Source organism: Stegostoma tigrinum, chromosome 17, assembly GCF_030684315.1.
Source record: "Stegostoma tigrinum isolate sSteTig4 chromosome 17, sSteTig4.hap1, whole genome shotgun sequence".
Lineage (NCBI taxonomy): Eukaryota > Metazoa > Chordata > Chondrichthyes > Orectolobiformes > Stegostomatidae > Stegostoma > Stegostoma tigrinum.
The window spans coordinates 27,441,747-27,462,225 of record NC_081370.1 but is presented as its reverse complement, the minus strand read 5'-3'; the positions used below and the strand labels follow the sequence as shown (position 1 = coordinate 27,462,225).

General features: G+C 41.8%; 1 protein-coding gene across 1 annotated transcript in view; it reads left to right on the top strand.

Annotated features, from left to right (window-relative positions):
- The first annotated feature begins 1,183 nt into the window (after positions 1–1,183).
- The window catches only part of ipo7 (importin 7), a 54,481-nt gene continuing 35,185 nt past the window's right edge, over positions 1,184–20,479 (top strand). Inside the window, exons 1-5 of the mRNA XM_048545440.2 lie at positions 1,184–1,515; positions 6,170–6,251; positions 13,096–13,249; positions 17,720–17,878; positions 18,276–18,432. Of these exons, the coding sequence (XP_048401397.1) occupies positions 1,432–1,515; positions 6,170–6,251; positions 13,096–13,249; positions 17,720–17,878; positions 18,276–18,432 (636 nt within the window). The 5' untranslated portion in view covers positions 1,184–1,431. The remainder of the gene's footprint in view (positions 1,516–6,169; positions 6,252–13,095; positions 13,250–17,719; positions 17,879–18,275; positions 18,433–20,479) is intronic.

Sequence of the window (20,479 nt, the reverse complement as noted above, 5' to 3'; positions counted from 1 at the left end):
TTGGAATTCTGTTTTCCCCTGAAATTCACATTTACTGTTGTGGATAACCTTATCTTGCTGGAATCCACCCTGCCCCCACACAAAGGCCAAACAACCCTAGCCTGTATTATGTGCTCAAACCCAAATTAACTTTTGAATTAATTAGTTTCTTGAATGCTACCACTGAGTCAATAGTGACACAAATATAGTTGGAAACATCAAAAATAATGTAATTAAAAGTGAGTTTTTATCATATGTCAAATGAATAAATATCTGCAGTTTTGTCTAACTTTTGACAGCCAGGACAAAGGCAATTAGAAACTTAGTTTAGTTTATTTAAATTTAGTTTACTTACATTGGCTCCTCAACTCTGTATTGTGTGTATGGCCAATACATACAAATATCAAGCCACATCTTTCATTTCAAAGAGAAGTAGTCAACACTTTATTGTGGCCACCATTTTTACTTAGAAATGGTTAATTCTCTCCACAAGGCACACGCTGTGTCTCATCACAATGTGGCACTGCAGAAACTATTCTCAAAGAGAAGAATTTGACTTTGAGGCTTCTTCTCAAATTTGCAGTATTTGGACTGTATGCTGTTCTGAATACTGTCACCTTTGGTTTCCAGGTTCACACTATCCTGACTTGGAAATATCTTGCCATTGCATCGCCAATTTTGGCCCAAAATCCTGAAACTTTATATGTAACATTATTGAGTGTATCTTCACTACTTGTACTGTAGCAGTTCAAGGGACTGGTTCAACTTCTTCTTAGGGGCAGCTAGAGATAGACAATGGATGCCAGCCTCGGCAGAATTGCCCACATCCCTTTGAATTAATCTAAGCCAGTTTATTCAATTATCAAAACTCAACAAGGAGTTTAATCCAATAATATCAACGGTAGATTTCAATACATTTCCCGGCAGGAGTTGCTCCACTTCATATTAAAAATAAGAAGCAAACTTTGGCCAATTGTCACAAGTCTAATCAAGTGGGTTTTAATGAGAAATTGAACAGGGTGTGAATTTTTTTTTTGGCTGGTATCAACCTAGTCGTGATAAAGTAGTAACAAGTCGATGTGGAAGTCACGACTTGCAGATGACAATTTCCACTTGTGTCGTGGAGAACTACATTTCCCAGGTGGCCGTGCGCGGGCAGGTTGTGTAGGTTGGCGGAAGTGGAAGGTGGTGAGCGGGCCGGCCGGCCGGCCGATGACGGGAAGCCTTGCGCTGGTGTATCCGGGCTCGGCGCGCGACGCTCTTCCTTTGGCGCCGGCGGCTGTTGAAGCGCAGCTTCCATGTGCGCATCGGCCGCTCGCTGAGAGGCGGCCCAGCAACCACCAGATCCGGTTATATAATTCAAAAATAAATTGAGAGAAGGAGACAAGGCTAGACTTCTTATTTTTTAATCAAACGTCGATTGTCTTCGAGAGCGCGGCGCAGAAACTTCTAATGGATCCAACTAAAATTATCGAGGCCCTGAGGGGCACCATGGACCCTGCGCTGAGAGAGGCGGCCGAGCGACAGCTTAACGAGGTAACAGAATTAATTGTAGCCCAGGCCTTTTTAGGTGTCGGCGTGCGTCGAACAGTGAAATCCCAAAACTCAGGGCCGCTGGTAGCTGGGCCTCGCCTCGCCTTTAGCGCCGTGTCCGCTCCAGGGCCGCCTGCTGCCAGCGGACATGTTAGTGTTTTGCGTTTCTCACGCCTAACATCGCACGTAACGGTTCCCAATGTTCTTGGAGCCAATATAATGACCTCTACCCCTCGCACTCGGAATAATACTGTCTCCTGACTAGTCATGTCAGACTGATAGTTAATGCGTCCGCCTGAGTTTGTACCCTTGCCAGGCGACTCATGTCGAGCTTTTTTTGTTCATGCATCAAGTAGATTGTGAACTTTATGATGTGTGCCGAGCGGGAATGCGGGTAAAGTGTTCATCCCTGGGCCATAGAAGCTCAACTCCTCATCGTTCTAATTTTGTAAAGCAAATACAGGTGTGATTTGTGTTCAAGTATAATGTTCTTTTCTCAAAAGTGCAAACTCTCTTTTAAGTGTGTTTGAACCTTGTTTATATCTTAGATTCTCCCCCCGCCCACCCCCAACCGTATTTTTGTTCCGCTGCACCTATTGCAAAATCGTGTTTGACAGCGGGCTTTAGAATATGATTCTTTGTTTTGCGAGTCGGGGGTACATGGAACTTGGTATGATCTCCGCAGTGATTTTAAAAAGGGCTAGTCTTCAGCGATAATGTTGGCACGAGTGTCACAGACCTTATGGCAGGGGATAGAACAAATGCAAAATCTCAATTTGCGTAGATCTGGTTGAGAATGCGACCATTAATTTGTCACAAAACGATTCCTGCATCTTTTGCTACGACACTTGAGAAAGCTGGTTTTCAATATTCAACTAACTTTTTTTAAATAAACCCCAACTTGGTAATGTTAACTATGTCAGCAGATTTGTTTTGTTCCTGATAACTTTTGTATATAACGGAGGACAGTTTTCCAGAGTTCTTCATTGTCATATCTATTCTGTTCTCCATACGCTGTTCTCTTAGGAAAGCTGTAATGTTTGGATATAACTTTTTTTCCGCCACTTTGCTACTTCTCTCCATTCTTTTGGAAAGGTGTTTTTATTCAGTCGTTGGTGCTGTCCTGCTTTGGTATTTGTTCAAGCAGCTGTTCAACAATTGTAGCCTTCACAGTGAATGCTTGTTGATTATTGTACCATGGGTATCTATCTTTTTAATGTGATCAGCTAGCAAGTGAGATAAACTTAACACAGTATCTGTATGAACCTTGACAGTGAGAGCCTACAAGGATCAGATGTTTCCTATCTGTAGTAAAAAGGGATAGGAGTCTCAGTTTTTCCCTTTCCTCTTAAGTTCCTTGTTCCTGCTCTGTTTAATTCAAGGTTTGGATAAAAGTTATGATATTAAACTAGGCCCCAGCATGTGATGTCAGCATTTTGAATGAAGTGTTTATACGTTTGATGTAAATGCTACAGCATTTAGGTTTTGACACTCAACTTAGGAGCATTGAGTCTTAGTTTCATGATCCACCCTATTATACATCTGGGTATTTGGAACCGTTATTTTAAGTCTGGTCTGAAACCATAACTAATCTGACCCCTGTTCTGCTTTGCCTTGAATTTCCATGAAGAATGGAGTCTCTTTGCTGGAGCAGTTGTAATTTGATTTCTATCATTGATTTCTGAAAAATATTTTCACACATGGCTATGCTGCCAGTTTCATGAGCCAGTAAAATCAAAATATACAGTGGAACACCTTTTCAAAACAAAACAAAATAAACCTTCTGAAAATCTGGGACAGGAATTAAAATAATTTCATGTCCTCTGTTCAAGCATGAATCAATGGAAACATTTGTCTTCTGCTTTTATTTTTCCACAATATATTTAGGAAGGCAGCTTTCAGAACTATTTAACCTCATACAAAGATTCCATGATAGCAGCAAATTGGCTAAAACAGGCCCATAAAACTCTATCCTAACTTTCATTTGCAGCAATAATTTTAACTTTTTAACTATTTAGGTTAATTGTACTCGTGATTGCTGTACCTATGAGAGACTGAGATGGAAGTGTCTACTCAAGGAACCTGACATACTGCAGTATGCTTGAAGCTGAAAATGACACATCTTTCTCCACCCCGCCCACCCCACTTCCAGATATAATCCCACAGTATTCTGATAGTTGTCATCCATGTCTATGGATGTACTGAAAGTGCATTTTGCAAGAATTACGTTCAGAAGGATTAGACACTTTTTTAAAAAAAGAGTATGGAGATTGATGTTTGTATTCAGTTTGCAAGTTTGTACTTCAGCTATGATGTCTTTAGATTAGATTCCCTACAGTGTGGAAACAGGCCCTTTGGCCCAACAAGTCCACACCGCCCCTTAGAGCATCCCACCCAGACCCATTCTCCTACAACTGACATGCCCCAAACACTATGGGAAATTTAGCATGGCCACTCCACCTAGCCTGCACGTTTTTGGACTGTGGGAGGAAATTGGAGCACCCGGAGACAACCCACACAGACACAGGGAGAATGTGCAAACTCTGCACAAACAGTTGCCTGAGGCTGGAATCGAACCTGGGTCCCGGCTGCAGTGCTAGCCTCTGTGCCGTCCACAAATTTTTGTTTTTTTACAAACCAAATTCCAATATGGTTTTTGGATTTCTATGGCGCTCATTTCTCTAAGATCCACATATCTGTGGCTATGCATTTACAATTTGTCTGTTCTGTTTTTTTCTATTCTTAATCTGCATGTCCATGCCTCAATTTTTCAGACTTATAAAGAGTTTGCACCTTGAAGATTAGTGATAATGGGAACTGCAGATGCTGGCGAATCCAAGATGATAAAGTGTGAAGCTGGATGAACACAGCAGGCCAAGCAGCATCTCAGGAGCACAAAAGCTCAGAGGGGTCTAGGCCTGAAACGTCAGCTTTTGTGCCCCTGAGCTGCTGCTTAGCCTGCTTTGTTCATCCAGCTTCACACTTTGCACCTTGAAGATTAACTTGTTTGCTGTCTGCACAGGTACTGGCTGATGTGATTCTAGCATTTTCTGCTTCAGATCCAGTCTACTGTAGTTTGCTTATAGATTAATTTGGTCCTGGTATAGCTGGCCTCAAGAATATACTATTTTCATTGAGTAGTGATTGAACTTGGCAATTGCTGTTCAGAATCCCTTCTTACGCAGTGTGGGTAGCATCTGAAGAATGTTGTTCAATGTTGAATAGTTTGCTAATGTTTATGCATAATTAATGACCATATGACAGGGCCTGAGATCTGATAGTTGTAAAACGTTCTGTAATGAGGATTAGCACCTTTTTTAAAGTGAAAAAAGAAAACTAGATGTGCAACTACCAACACTTCAAGGAGTTTGATTCTAACATTTTGTACAGAAGAAAGTTGCCATTGCATTGAGAGAAATCGAGAATATATATTGGCTGATTGAGTGGAGCACATTGCACACTGTTCTTTCATCCCTTGAAATGTTCATCTCAAAATAAACTGGGAGGGGAAATAACTTGACAGTGAAAATCTTGTGTGAAATGAGCTTGCACAATATCAGTCTGGATCTTGGGAAGGAATGTGTAGTATGCAAAGTGTTTGACAAAGTTCCACATAGTAGCCTGGTTAGTAAAGTGGATCACATGGGATTTGTGGGAAGCTAGCCAAATGGATACCAAATTGGCTTGAAAGTAGGAGATGAAGGGTTGTGTTAGAGGGTTGCTTTTTGGACTGGAAGTGGTGTGCCACAAGGATCATTGGCTGTGCTGCTTTTATTTCTATAATTGATTTGGATGTGAATATAGGAAGCATGGTTAGTAAGTTTGCAGATGACACCAAAATAGAAGGTGTATTGGACAGTGAAGGTGATTGTCTGCATATTGTTCAGATGGGCAAAGGGCCATCGAGTGGCAGATGTAGCTAAAGTTAGATAAGTGTGAAGTGTTGCGTTTTGGTAAGGCAAGACTTGTACAAATAATGGTTGGGTCCTGAAGTATTTCCCAACACGCAGACCTAGGGGGTACAGGTGCATAGTGCCTGAAAGTGGAATTGCAGGTAGACAGGGTGGTGAGGGCTTATTCTTGGACCTGAGGGGTAACATTTTCATGAACAAGGTGGTGCGTGTATGGAATGAGTTGCCAGAGGAAGTGTTGGAAGGGGGTACAACTTCAACATTTAAATGTATCTGGATTGGTATATGAATAGGCCAAATAATGGTAAATGGGATAAGATCACATTGGGATGTGTGGCCATTTCAGGCAAGTCGGACCAAACTGTCTGTTCCTGTGCTGTCAGAGTCTGACTCTATAATTGTCCAACATTCAGCAGTGAGTTGCCTCACTATATTAACTAAACTCATAACTGAAACTTGGAGGGAGAAGATTCGTGCTTGTATTGTATGCATATCTAAAATTGCTATGTACTAAGGCTCTGGCACATCACCCTTATTTTGGTCCATCTTGTAGCTTTGTACTATGACTAGGCATGGTAGGAGCACTTTTTGACATCTGTTGACCGCACCAGAAATGTTTCTCAAACCTGACTCCTTGCCTTAATAACGAACTGTAAACTGTATTTAAATTTTTAGAGCAGCTGTTACTACTTTGTACATCTATGTGTATATATATTTAATAGATTCTTCATCTGTGTACATTACAGGCCAACAAAGCTGTTACGTTTGTATCAACTCTGCTTCAAATTACAATGTCAGACCAGTTGGACTTGCCCGTGAGACAAGCAGGTAAGTGATTGTCTCAAAACATTGTACAGGATAGCTCTTGAATTAGGCATTCCATCTATTTGGATGAATGTATGCTTCCTTGATGCTGGTACATTGCTTCTAGGTGATTTTTTTTTGTGTAGTGTCACTGTTTGCCACACTTAGATCTGTATGCTGTATCATTGATTAATAAATAATTTGGAAGTATGAAAATGTAAGTAAATGTCCTGCCGTTCAAAACATAAGAATTAGTGGATGGAGAAGAGAGAAGGAGGAAAACCCATTCCATGTCCCACTACTTATGACATTTTGCTTTTATCCAGCAGAATGCAATTGTGGAAAATAGACTAAGTTGAAATATGTGTGGGTAAAGTCATTTAGCTAGTAACTTTCAATTTTAGCTTTATTGGTTTAATATAAACATTTAACTGGCAGAATGTAACCACAACATTTTAAAGTATTCTAATTTGCCTCCTCCTTTTGCCAGCCTGCTTATGTTTTTTCAGTTTCTGTTCTAATTATGTTGTTTTATCTTTTCTCTTAAATCTGTCTTCTCGTTTTTCCGTTGAAAAATATTATCACTTCAAGTTTCTTATGTCTACCATTGTCCCCTTTTGAATTGGCTGCTTTCAAAAAAGCTCTTAACTTTCTAGCTTTTTAATAGTTTGTGATTCTGACACCTCTTTTTTTCTGAAGTGTGTGAACCGTAAGGGGAACAACTTACTTCAAGAATGCCTAGGTCTGGATGCCATGCTAAATGATACAATGTTGGTTGCCAGTCTGTTCATTGGCTGGTCTCATCTGAAAAGACTTGAAGGCATTCATGGGTGCTAGAATTATCTGAGTTGTGTTGCACCATTGGTGTCTTCTAGGGACCTGAAAGTGACCAAGTTCATGATGAAAATTGCAGCATTTCACTAAAATTAAAGTTATAGCAGAATATTGGGTATAAAATGTTTTTTCACAATCTCTTTCAGATTTAAGTCTTGGCCTTGTTCTGCAAGAACTTAGCTTTGCAAATTTTTTTATGTACAATGTGAAAATTGGGATCCAGTACCTATTCAATATCCGTTATCATTTGTCTAATCATTTTAATCCTGTTAAAACTCAGACCCGTGAGACTATACCCAGAAGTGTAGAGTATCAATTTTTTAAAAAATTAAGTCAAATTTGAAGCTGAAAACCATTCCCACCGTTCTCCTGTGTGTTGCAGTGTTGCCATTGGTCCTGCTCAACCCTGCCCCCAAAAATAGCACACAGTCAAAAGTATGCAAGGTGCTGAACAGCTGCCTTCAGTGTTACATCTTTCTATGATTTCATTAAGTGGGTTTGCATGTTTGACTTCACCAGTGCAAGTGTAAGGGGTTCAGATATCTTGTGCAAAATTTGGTGGTTAACTGTACATGAGGCATATGAAAAATGATTTTTGACCAAAAAGGGGTGCCTTTTTGATGAGATCAACTATGAATGGAATACGTTTTATAGATATTAAATAGTATGACATCGAGTACCTCCAGGAATAGAAGGAAGAAGTGCTCAGTGACTGGTAAAGGAGGAGTTGGGATCTGATTGTAAGGGTGGCTAGTAGGGGGGTAAGTTGAATCTGCTTTCAACCTCTCAAAGTAGTATTTCACTATCTGGAAACCAGGAAAATTTACAAGTACTGAGGTAATTAATTCCTTAATGTGGAATCTCTAGGTTAGGACTACATGTATTAACGAGCTACTGTATGGCAGGGATGGGAGAAATATAATGGACACTTTTGGAATCAACACCCATTAATTGGGTCTTGCTTTACAAACCAGGTATACTAATAATCCAAGGACCAGGTGACACTATTGCAGGTAGCAGCATGTCAGATTAAGTATGTGTTACTCTCTAACTGGAAGTTGTTTCTTAAGTAAACCTGCTGGAGATTTTAAAGTAAATTGAATTGGCGTGATCTACCAACCCAGTATGAGTGGTTGTTATGCCCTGATAGGGAACAATACAGTTCAAGAATATGGTGTGGTCAAGTGACTTGACCTAAAAGAAAATGAAAGTAATGATGAGAATTTGAATATCACAGGAAAAAAAAATGCTGTACATCTCTATGCTTTATGCTTAATTCATAGGGTCACTGCAGTAATTGAGTAAATATATATTGGGACCCAAGCAAAACAAACCGAAGTGGTACTTAATTGTGAGCTCGCCAAATTGGTAGCCCATGTGGGTGGCAAGTCTGTCCCAAATTAGGCTATTGAAATTGCTGGGATGTCAGGACAACCCCTGATGCTATTCGTAAACAAAAACCAAAAGATGCATGGACCAGAAAGCTTGAGCTGTAGCCAGAAATGGTGTAAGAAAGATGTGCCGACAATGAAATGCATGGGAGCCACAATTATTTTTCTTGGATGTGTGGACCGACAAAAGCAAGGCTGTCTGCTTGTGTTGAACTTAACATCGTAATCATTCGAGGCATCACTAAAATACTGATCATATTGGAAGTGGCAAGGGATACTTGCGTGAGTTGATCCAGAGCTTACAATAAATGTATCCAAAGATTTGATACCGTGGTAATTTTCAAAGGCTTCTGCAATTCCATCAATCAAGTCTCCCTGAAAGTTCAGTATTCACATGCGAACGAGCTGGATGATATGGAATGTCATAGTATTCTATCATGTACATCAGAGGCTGTATAGTTCTATTATACATGCATGCTAAGGAAAGATGGCACATTCTGGGCATGTTTGATCTCAAGTCATGGGAAACATCAGAGCATGACCAAAACTAAAACTCCATGATGTTCATGAAGGAATCTTCCAAGAAGAGCCAGCTGCATGTAGGTCAGAAACTTTTCAGACTATAGTTTCTGCCCTAACCAAGGAAAGCCAAAAACATTGTGACAACCCCACGAGACAAAAGATCTTCTGATATAGCTTTGTTTTCTTTTAAACATATGAACACAATGCATACCAAACTTTTCCAACAAACCGTTATTGTTTAGAGAGCTCTATGCATAGTTTGAGAACTATCAACATTTTTTTGAATAACCCCAGCAAGTGTAAGTTGATGTGTTGCAGGAAGGGCTGGGAGTGTGCATCAAGCAAGATTACAAACACATATTTTGATGTAAAAGCCATTTGTAAGCGCAATCCAATTATCACAATATGGAGCATCAGACACTTCCTCTAGCATTCTGTATTCTGTCATTTGTGCCAGCCAAATAAACAGTTCATCACAGATCAAACACAAATCATTGGAAGTGATTCAGTAGAAATCACTGAGAAACTACAGGGGCACAGTTTCACCCGCTACAAACCTGGTACCAAAAATGGTTATTGCGGATCTACTGAGCAGATAGCCAAATCTTAAGAATGCAGAAACTTCTCTAGTCTTGCAAGGAGACAGTTTTGAGGTAATGGCACGCTTTCAGTCACTTGATTAATTTTGGTCAGCACAAATGCGACCAACTTTGGGAAGAAATGGCTAATGATCAACTTTTGAAAGCACAATGAAAACTTAACATAGGTTGGCCTGACTTGATGAAAGGGGTATCAAACTAGATGTCTCAAAAGGAATTTTAATGGAGTGTAAATTTCACAATTATTGCTAATATGCTTACTGTTCCTGAAAAACTGGCTTTATTTATTGAATTTCAAATTTCGCTAAGGTATTTTTTAATAATATCCTTTATTTTCCTATCTGAAGAATGTTACTTGCCTTAGCCTTTTGGTTTTCTGTTTGACTAAACATTAATGAGGTATTTACAGTTTGGCATCACTTGCTGTACAGTGGCCAATCTCTTTGACTTTGCATCAGAGATTTAAACAAGCTTTATGATAGAGTTCTCCTTTTACCAGAGATTCAGATAGTTTGGGCAGCAAGCGCTGTTGCTTCCCTGCTGACCACAAAATCTAGGCTTGTGGAACTGATTTCAGTACTTGTAGATTTCTGATCAATTATCTTGGCAATGTGTTCAGATAGCATGGGAGTAGGCTGCAGAATGGCATTAGGTGACTTGGACCCTTCAGAAAGTCAGTGCACATGACAACCAAATAGTCTCCTGCATTGTAACCATTTTATGATCCTGTAATTTGCACAATAGGTTCTGTCTGCTGTAAGGGCTGTCTTCATTTTTCTCTCTTTTTAAAAATAACAGTTCTCGCATTGCAGTCCTTTCTTTATGAAAGTGGATTTACCAGAATGGCTATATAATTTGACATCAAGGAATTTGATTCTTACTGTTAGCTTTGTGGCTGTGGATTCCTACAGTGTGCAGATAATCAGGAACTGAGGACTTGTTTGCAAGTTTAGATTAGATTCCCTACAGTGTGGAAACGGGCCCTTCGGCCCAACAAGTCCACACCGCCTGTTGGACCATCCCACCCAGACCCATCCCCTTATAACCTACACACCCCTGAGCACTAGGGGCAATTTAGCATGGCCAATCCACCTAGCCTGCACATCTTTGGACTGTGGGAGGAAACCGGAGCACCCAGAGGAAACCCACGCAGACACAGGGAGAATGTGCAAACTCCTCACAGACAGTTACCTGAGGCTAGAATCGAACCCGGGTCCCTGGAGCTGTGAGGCTGCAGTGCTAACCACTGTGCCGCCCCCGTGAAGCTGATTGGTTCTCATCTAACTGAGCAGCTCAGAACTGGGAACAAGTTACCGAGACACAGACACAGGAAGACACAAATGTTCAATTGTTCTCCCCAGCAGAAGCTGTCTACAGTTTTTTAAAATCTGTTTAAATTTGAGGAAAGTCGGCTCTTTTCCTGCAGTCTTTGCTGTGCCCTGTAAATTTTTTGAATTGATATATCAGGATTGACATGAGCAACCGTCTTTTGAAGCTGCAGTGTTGCCTGTTTTAAAGAGTCTCGTGCATTTTGTCTCTACCTTGATAGGCATAGATTTGTTTTCAGCACGGCCAATGTTGGTTACTATTCAATCTTAGTGTTCTGGCATAGCTCTATAAACTTATTCATGAAGATTATCTGGCCTGCACAGTGTTAACTCAAGACTGTATTTGTCCCCAAGATAGTTCTTTTTTGATTTTTAAATGTTTGTTTAAAAAAACCAATTCCCCTTGTTTTAACGATAGAGAAATCAGATGTTGCATAGAATTTTGAATTAATATTTCAGCATGCTACCAAGATTATTAAACTATTTGATTAAGGATTGTCAGTTGAAAGAATTTTGCGTTATTTAGATCAGAAAAACAAACAAGCTTACTCAGTTCAGTGTTTTTGAGTTGTTAGAGCGTTGTGAATGAGCTGATCACTGGAAAAAAAAATCAAGCATTCATAATATTTGAAATTGATTTGTGGACAGTGTAGGCAATTTCATTTTTTTGCTGCTGCTAGCAAGGGCCAAACATAATTTCCTGTGGGAAGTTCCACATTCTTTCAGACGTTTGATCTGTAATTCTGATTCCTGCTGTTTAGCAAACAAGTCCATGATGCAGGGTCTGGGCTTGAATGGTGAAACATTTCACAATTAATTATAGTGTAAATTGTCAAGGAAATACCAGGATTCAAAGTAAGTGGCAGAATTCAGGAAGTTGTCCCACTCTATCAAGGCTTTTTGATAATGTTAGCTGGTGGAGACATAGAATTTAACCCCATAGAATGGATTGGAGGTTCAGTTCTTACTTAGAATAGACCCATTTAGCACACCTGAAAAGTTGGGGATTGCCCATTCCGTTCTAAGATTTTAAAGCAGGTGATAATTTTTAATTACCGTACTACCTGCCACTGAAAATGGCTTTGGCTTTGAGTTTGCAGTCTCATTCCATCTGTTTTCTTTCTGTTTTGCTTTCTTAGTCCTATGTTATGCTTTGTTTTTCTTTTATTTCTGTACCTGATCAAAAATAGAATTTTAGTGACAGTTCCTGCCTCTGGTTCTACACTCAATATTAAGACTGAATTGTTTCAGGAAGCCAAAAGTAGTTGTTTGAGTGGGTGCCAGATCTCCTGTACAGGACCATCCAATGAAATGTGTCCAATAATACCAAGTTCCAATGTTGAATGTCTCATGACCTTCATTTACTGCTTAGTAAAATCTGCCCATTGCTATCCAGAGGTATTTTGTTTAATCGAGTTAAACTGCTTCTTTTCAGTTTCTAAATCTGTGTCACAATGTGCACGTCGTCCCTTGTGTTAGTGGATTTCTGTTTCTTAGTCGAAAGGCCGTAGGTTCAAGCGCTGTTCCAAAGATTTAAGTATTTTAATCTAGGTTGATACTTGGAAAAACAGCCCTTCAAAAAGATGTTGAATTCCTTGTTCAGTTGAATCTAAAGATGCCTCGGCTTCTTTGAATGGAGAGAAGGGGAATGGTTGTTTGGTCCTCAGTGTTCATCCCTCATTACCAGTTAACCTGTGTTTGAACACTAACATTGCATAGAATTTTACAACATGAAGACGAGTATGTCTCACCATTTGGCCGAAAATGTTTATGGGAGTTTTTTTTGCTTCACAGTAGCATTGTTAAATCTTAGTTGCATCCTATCAACCTTCTATTCCTTCTTTTATAATGGAACCTTGTTCTGTGCAAATTAGCTGCTGCATTTGCTACATTCCAACTGTCATTGTTTTAAAAGTATTCAATTTGTGAAGTGTCTTAGAACTTGCTGAGATTTTGAAAATTCTATATTAATGCAAGTCTTTATTTCTGAAAATCAAGTAAATTGAACTGTGATTTCAACTGGAAATTAAAGTGCCTTTCTTCCACTAAAACTGGGGTTGTCTTGTGCTTGCAAATATTTAGTCATTCAAATAAGTAAATAGTTTCTAAATTGCATATTTAAGTGCCAGAATTGTAAATCACCAACAATGTAAGTACCTTAATCTTAAAAGTTTCTCATTTAATTCTCTCTTAGGTGTAATTTACTTGAAAAATACAATAACGCAGTACTGGGCTGAGCGTGAGGCTACGTCAGGTGATGTACCACCATTTACTATTCCAGAAGAAGATCAGCAGTTCATCCGTGACAACATAATAGAAGCTATCATTCAGTCGCCTGAGTTAATAAGGTTTGTAGTGGGAAAGATATTTGTTTACGTTTAAATGCTACTTCAAAGACTGGTAAATATTCTGTAAATTAACATCTGAATGGTAAATTTGCACAAAAGGCAGCATTTCCTTATTTGTAGACAATGTGAGCTTGATGTTGACCCTTGAATTTGATAGCCTTTGACCTCAAGTCCTTGTCACCTAGGCTAAGATGACATCTGGAAGCTCTTTTGCAAATCTTTGCTGAAGCTTTGTAGACAACTTTAGGTTCATCTACATAAACAGCTATGACCAACTTGAATGTGTTCTTTTTGCTTCCTCTTAAAGCCAGGACCTTTCTCCTTTTCCTAAAAACACTTATTTGTCTGTCTAGGATAATAAAATGTGAGGCTGGATGAACACAGCAGGCCAAGCAGCATCTCAGGAGCACAAAAGCCGACGTTTCGGGCCTAGACCCTTCATCAGAGAGGGGGATGGGGGGAGGGAACTGGAATAAATAGGGAGAGAGGGGGAGGCGGACCGAAGATGGAGAGTAAAGAAGATAGGTGGGGAGGTAGGGAGGGGATAGGTCAGTCCAGGGAAGACGGACAGGTCAAGGAGGTGGGATGAGGTTAGTAGGTAGCTGGGGGTGCGGCTTGGGGTGGGAGGAAGGGATGGGTGAGAGGAAGAACCGGTTAGGGAGGCAGAGACAGGTTGGACTGGTTTTGGGATGCAGTGGGTGGGGGGGAAGAGCTGGGCTGGTTGTGTGGTGCAGTGGGGGGAGGGGATGAACTGGGCTGGTTTAGGGATGCAGTAGGGGAAGGGGAGATTTTGAAACTGGTGAAGTCCACATTGATACCATATGGCTGCAGGGTTCCCAGGCGGAATATGAGTTGCTGTTCCTGCAACCTTCGGGTGGCATCATTGTGGCAGTGCAGGAGGCCCATGATGGACATGTCATCAAGAGAATGGGAGGGGGAGTGGAAATGGTTTGCGACTGGGAGGTGCAGTTGTTTGTTGCGAACTGAGCGGAGGTGTTCTGCAAAGCGGTCCCCAAGCCTCCGCTTGGTTTCCCCAATGTAGAGGAAGCCGCACCGGGTACAGTGGATGCAGTATACCACATTGGCAGATGTGCAGGTGAACCTCTGCTTAATGTGGAATGTCATCTTGGGGCCTGGGATGGGGGTGAGGGAGGTGGTGTGGGGACAAGTGTAGCATTTCCTGCGGTTGCAGGGGAAGGTGCCGGGTGTGGTGGGGTTGAAGGGCAGTGTGGAGCGAACAAGGGAGTCACGGAGAGAGTGGTCTCTCCGGAAAGCAGACCGGGGAGGGGATGGAAAAATGTCTTGGGTGGTGGGGTCGGATTGTAAATGGCGGAAGTGTCGGAGGATGATGTGTTGTATCCGGAGGTTGGTAGGGTGGTGTGTGAGAACGAGGGGGATCCTCTTTGGGCGGTTGTGGCGGGGGCGGGGTGTGAGGGATGTGTCGCGGGAAATGCGGGAGACGCGGTCAAGGGCGTTCTCGATCACCGTGGGGGGAAAGTTGCGGTCCTTAAAGAACTTGAACATCTGGGATGTGCGGGAGTGGAATGTCTTATCGTGGGAGCGGAGGCGGAGGAATTGGGAATAGGGGATGGAATTTTTGCAGGAGGGTGGGTGGGAGTAGGTGTATTCTAGGTAGCTGTGGGAGTCGGTGGGCTTGAAATGGACATCAGTTACAAGCTGGTAGCCTGAGATGGAGACTGAGAGGTCCAGGAAGGTGAGGGATGATTGGGGAAACATTGGGGAAACCAAGCGGAGGCTTGGGGACCGCTTTGCAGAACACCTCCGCTCAGTTCGCAACAAACAACTGCACCTCCCAGTCGCAAACCATTTCCACTCCCCCTCCCATTCTCTTGATGACATGTCCATCATGGGCCTCCTGCACTGCCACAATGATGCCACCCGAAGGTTGCAGGAACAGCAACTCATATTCCGCCTGGGAACCCTGCAGCCATATGGTATCAATGTGGACTTCACCAGTTTCAAAATCTCCCCTTCCCCTACTGCATCCCTAAACCAGCCCAGTTCATCCCCTCCCCCCACTGCACCACACAACCAGCCCAGCTCTTCCCCCCCACCCACTGCATCCCAAAACCAGTCCAACCTGTCTCTGCCTCCCTAACCGGTTCTTCCTCTCACCCATCCCTTCCTCCCACCCCAAGCCGCACCCCCAGCTACCTACTAACCTCATCCCACCTCCTTGACCTGTCCGTCTTCCCTGGACTGACCTATCCCCTCCCTACCTCCCCACCTACACTCTCTCCACCTATCTTCTTTACTCTCCATCTTTGGTCCGCCTCCCCCTCTCTCCCTATTTATTCCAGTTCCCTCCCCCCATCCCCCTCTCTGATGAAGGGTCTAGGCCCGAAACGTCGGCTTTTGTGCTCCTGAGATGCTGCTTGTCCTGCTGTGTTCATCCAGCCTCACATTTTATTATCTTGGAATCTCCAGCATCTGCAGTTCCCATTATCTCTGATACTATTTGTCTGTCTTTCAGTTTGTTCCTTTTCAGAAATATCAGTGATACTGAATTCTTTGGTCTACATTTTATTTACATTTATGAAAATAGTTATTCTTTCAAGATCCTCCTTGTCGCGTTTAGGCCATTGTTAGTTTAGTTTGCTGTTCTGAGGTAAATTGATGCATTCAAGTGATCAAAAATGGGGTTCCTTTGGGTGTTCAGTCATATACTGGCTTTAATAATTGCTGGCAGCCACGTTCATACCAAGAGTCTATAATCTCATTTTGGTGTGGTAGACTTTGTTCTTGGCTTCCTCTCCCAGTGCGTGCCTCTGCATTACTGTTTAAATAGTTATAGGCCCTCTTACCTTGGGATGTGGGTTTCGTTAGCTGGGCAACATTAATTGCCCATTCCTCGTTGTTTTGACAAGGTGGTGCTGAGCTGTTGCCTTAAACTGCTGCCATCTACATGCTGTAGGTTGACCCACAATTCCCTTACAGGGAATTTTAAGATTTTGACACAGCGATTATATTTCCAAATCTGGATGGTGAGTGGCTTGGAGGGGATCTTGCAGTTGGTGGTATTCCCACGTATTTGTTGCTTTTATCCTTCCAGTTGGAAATGGTCATGGGTTTGGAGGGGTAATGAGAGGATCCTAGGATTTCTGCAGTACATCTTGTAGATAGTAGCAGCATTATGTACTGAGTGTGGTGGTGGAGGGAGTGAATATTTGCAGGTATGGTGCTTGTCAAGCAGGATGCCTTGTCCTGGATGATGTCAAGCTTCCTGAATGTTTTGGAGTTGTACCCATTTAGGCCAGTGGGAAACATTCCATCACACTCCTGACTTGTGCCTTGTATGTTGTGGACAGGCTTTGGGTCGTCAGGAGGCGAGTTACCTCAGTAATTGGCTTGCTGTTTTAGCCACTGTGTTGATGTGGCAAGTTCACTTGAGTTTCTGGTCAATGGTTGCCCCAAACAAGCACTTGCGCGCGCACACATGGGTTACACTGCCTCTTACTGGTGATGATCTTAGCCTGCCATTTGAATGGCGCATGTCACTGTCAGCCCAGGTGAAACCCAAACGAGGCAATACTTGGCAGGTATTGCTGAGCAGATACTGCTTGATAGCACTGATGACACCTTCTGTCACTTTGCTGATGATCAAGAGTAGACTGAGGCAGTAGCTGGCTGGGTTGGATTTGTCCTTTTTATGGACAAGACATATCTAGGCAATTTTCCACATTGTCACATGGATCCCAAAGTTGTAACTGTTCTGTGGAAATGCTTCGCTGGAGGCCAAGTTCTGGAGCACAGATCTTCAGTGCTGTTAGCATTTGTGTAAAGCAAATATTACTGATGCTTCCTGTTTTGGACAGTGTTGGGTATTGCCTTGATGTAGGTGTTTTTAAATGGCAGTATGAGGAATAAAGTGTTTTTCCCCTTTTGGATGCACTGAATTGATCCTTTGGAAAGGAGAAAATCTTTCTATCGAGTAGTTGAGCTTTACAGACAAGGCGGGGTCTTGGATTTAACTGCGATACATTAGATCCATGCGTGGTTTTTTAGAAGTTTAAATTGTGGTCATTGATTCTGGATAAGGAAAAGGCTTAAATCACTTCGGAATTAATGCACTCTTAATTACTTTACAATAATCCTTCTGGATGAAGTGTAAATTTCTTGTGTGCATTGAGCTTAGCTATGATAACTCGGTCAACAGTGAGATTTACACAAGCATTGTGACTGTTAGTTTGAATCAGATAATTGAGGAAAAAGGAATCTTTAATGGAAAAGGGGAAGGATACACATCATAATATCACTGTTCTTAGACCAGCTAAACACAGTTGTTTAGACTATATTGTCCCTTCACTAAGATTTTAACACACAAATGCATCTTATCGCTGTTAAAGTTTTAAACATTGCATTTTCAGTAATATGATCCTTTTTATTTCTGAAACTGTCATAGCCTTTATTTTTGACTAACTGGTATCATACCTTTTTTAATTTTTTTAGGGTGCAGCTCACTACTTGCATTCACCAAATTATCAAACATGACTATCCAGTCAGGTGGCCAGCCGTTGCCGATAAAATTGGATACTATCTGCAGTCTGATAACAGTGCCTATTGGCTTGGGATCCTCCTCTGCCTCTATCAGTTGGTGAAGAACTATGAGTAAGCCCTTTGTATTTTCAGTTCTGAACAGTTTTCCTATTTGCTTTCTGGGTAATATGACCTAAAGCAAGCCAAATAAAAATCGTTTAAAATCTAAGTTATGTTCACAGCTCCTGGTTTTTATTTTCTTGCCTCCACCCATACCTTCCTCATTCATTAATCTTTGAGATTGAGGAGCTGTTTGAATCAAAGTACTCATCTCCACTGATGTGGTAGAGCACAACCGTAATGAACCGTTGATCAGTTTTGAGAATGTGACTTCAGACTGGTCAAGAAGTCAGTCTTCCAAGAAGAACTGATTTGTGTTGAATGATAGAATGTGCTGTTCAAGTGTAGGAGGACATGTCTAGTGTTGTGCTTTATTTTTGATTGGTAGTTTTGCATATTTTGCACGCAGGTACAAGAAAACAGAGGAACGAAGCCCACTGGTGGCAGCAATGCAGCACTTTCTGCCGATGATGAAAGATCGTTTTGTCCAACTTCTCTCTGATCCTTCAGACCACTCTGTCCTAATTCAAAAGCAGATCTTCAAAATTTTCTATGCACTTGTTCAGGTATTATAATGCAAAATGAAGTGTTACCTCACTACTGGTTCTGTATGCAGTGAGATTGTCTTAAAACATGACTGTGCTGTGCTATTCCTAAGCATGAGAAACTTGTGTACTGCCCCAAAACAAATTCAAGGCCATCTTTTAATTTGCGTGGAAGCTCCCTTTTCCATGTTCAAGTAATATCTGCTGGATGTTGAAGAAGTTTAGAGCCTTTTTGTTACTGGCGGGGATTTTGAAGCCAAATGTAAAGTCCAGTGATCTTGCTGTTGTAGTCTCATGGACATATGTCAGTGGCTGTAGTTTTAGTATCATAGAACATTACAGCACAGTACAGGCCCGTCGGCCCTCGATGTTGTGCTGACCTGTCATACCAATCTTAAACCCATCTAACCTACACTATTCCATGTACGTCCATATGCTTGTCCAATGATGACGTAAATGTACTTAAAGTTGGTGAATCTACTACCGTTGCGGGCAAAGCGTTCCATTCCCTTACTACTCTGAGTAAAGAAACTACCTCTGACATCTGTCCTATATCTTTCACCCCTCAATTTAAAGCTATGCCCCCTCGTGCTCGCCGTCACCATCCTAGGAAAAAGGCTCTCCCTATCTAACCCTCATTATTTTATGTGTCTCAATTAAGTCACCTCTCAGCCACCTTCTCTCTAATGAAAACAGCCTCAAGTCCCTCAGCCTTTTGTCGTAAGACCTTCCCTCCATACCAGGCAACATCCTAGTAAATCTCCTCTGCACCCTTTCCAAAGCTTCCACATCCTTCTTATAATGCGGTGACCAGAACTGTATGCAATACTCCAAGTGTGGCCGCACCAGAGTTTTGTACAGCTGCAGCATAACCTCTTGGTTCCAGAACTCAATCCCTCTATTAATAAAAGCTAAAAAACTGTATGCCTTCTTAACAGCCCTGCCAACCTGGGTGGCAACTTTCAAGGATCTGTGTACATGCACACCGAGATCTGTCTGCTCATCTTCACGACCAAGAATCTTACCATTAGCTCAGTACTTTGCCTTCCAGTTACTCCTACCAAAGTGCATCACCTCACACTTTGTCCGCATTGAACTCCATTTGCCACCTCTCAGCCCAGCTCTGCAGCTTATTTAGGTCTCTCTGTAACCTACAGCATCCTTCGTCACTATCCACAACTCTACTGACCTTAGTGTCGTCTGCAAATTTACTAACCCATCCTTCTACGCCCTCATCCAGGTCATTTATAAAAATGACAAACAGCAGTGGACCCAACACTGACCCTTGCGGTACACCACTAGTAACTGGTCTCCAGGATGAACATTTCCCATCAACTACCACCTTCTGTCTTCTTTCAGCAAGCCAATTTCTGATCCAAACTGCTATATCTCCTACAATCCCATTCCTCCTGCATTTTGTACAATAGCCTATTGTGGGGAACTTTATCGAAGGCCTTGCTGAAATCCATATACACCACATCAACCGGTTTACTCTCATCTACCTGTTCGGTCACCTTCTCAAAGAACTCAATAAGGTTTGTGAGGCACGACCTACCCTTCACAAAACCATGCTGATTATCCATAATCAATTTATTCTTTTCTAGATGATTATAAATCCTATCCCTTGTAACCTTTTCCAACACTTTACCAACAACTGAAGTAAGGCTCACTGGTCTATAATTACCAGGGTTGTCTCTACTCCCCTTCTTGAACAGGGGAACCACATTTGCTATCCTCCAGTCGTCTGGCACTATTCCTGTAGACAATGACGAGTTAAAGATGAATGCCAAAGACTCGGCAATCTCCTCCCTGGCTTCCCAGTGGATCCTAGGATAAATCCCATCCAGCCCAGGGGACTTATCTATCTTCTCACTCTAGGATTTCAAATACCTCTTCCTTGTGAACCTATGCTTGCATTTTAATTTTGAAAGTCAAGTACACGATTCTTATAAGAATCTTGCAAATATGAAGTAGTTATTCATGCCATTGCAGAGGTCAACCATTATGCAGTGCTTCATATCAGGTTGACCACACGGTTCTGGAGATCTTCATTTTTTTCCTGGAAATA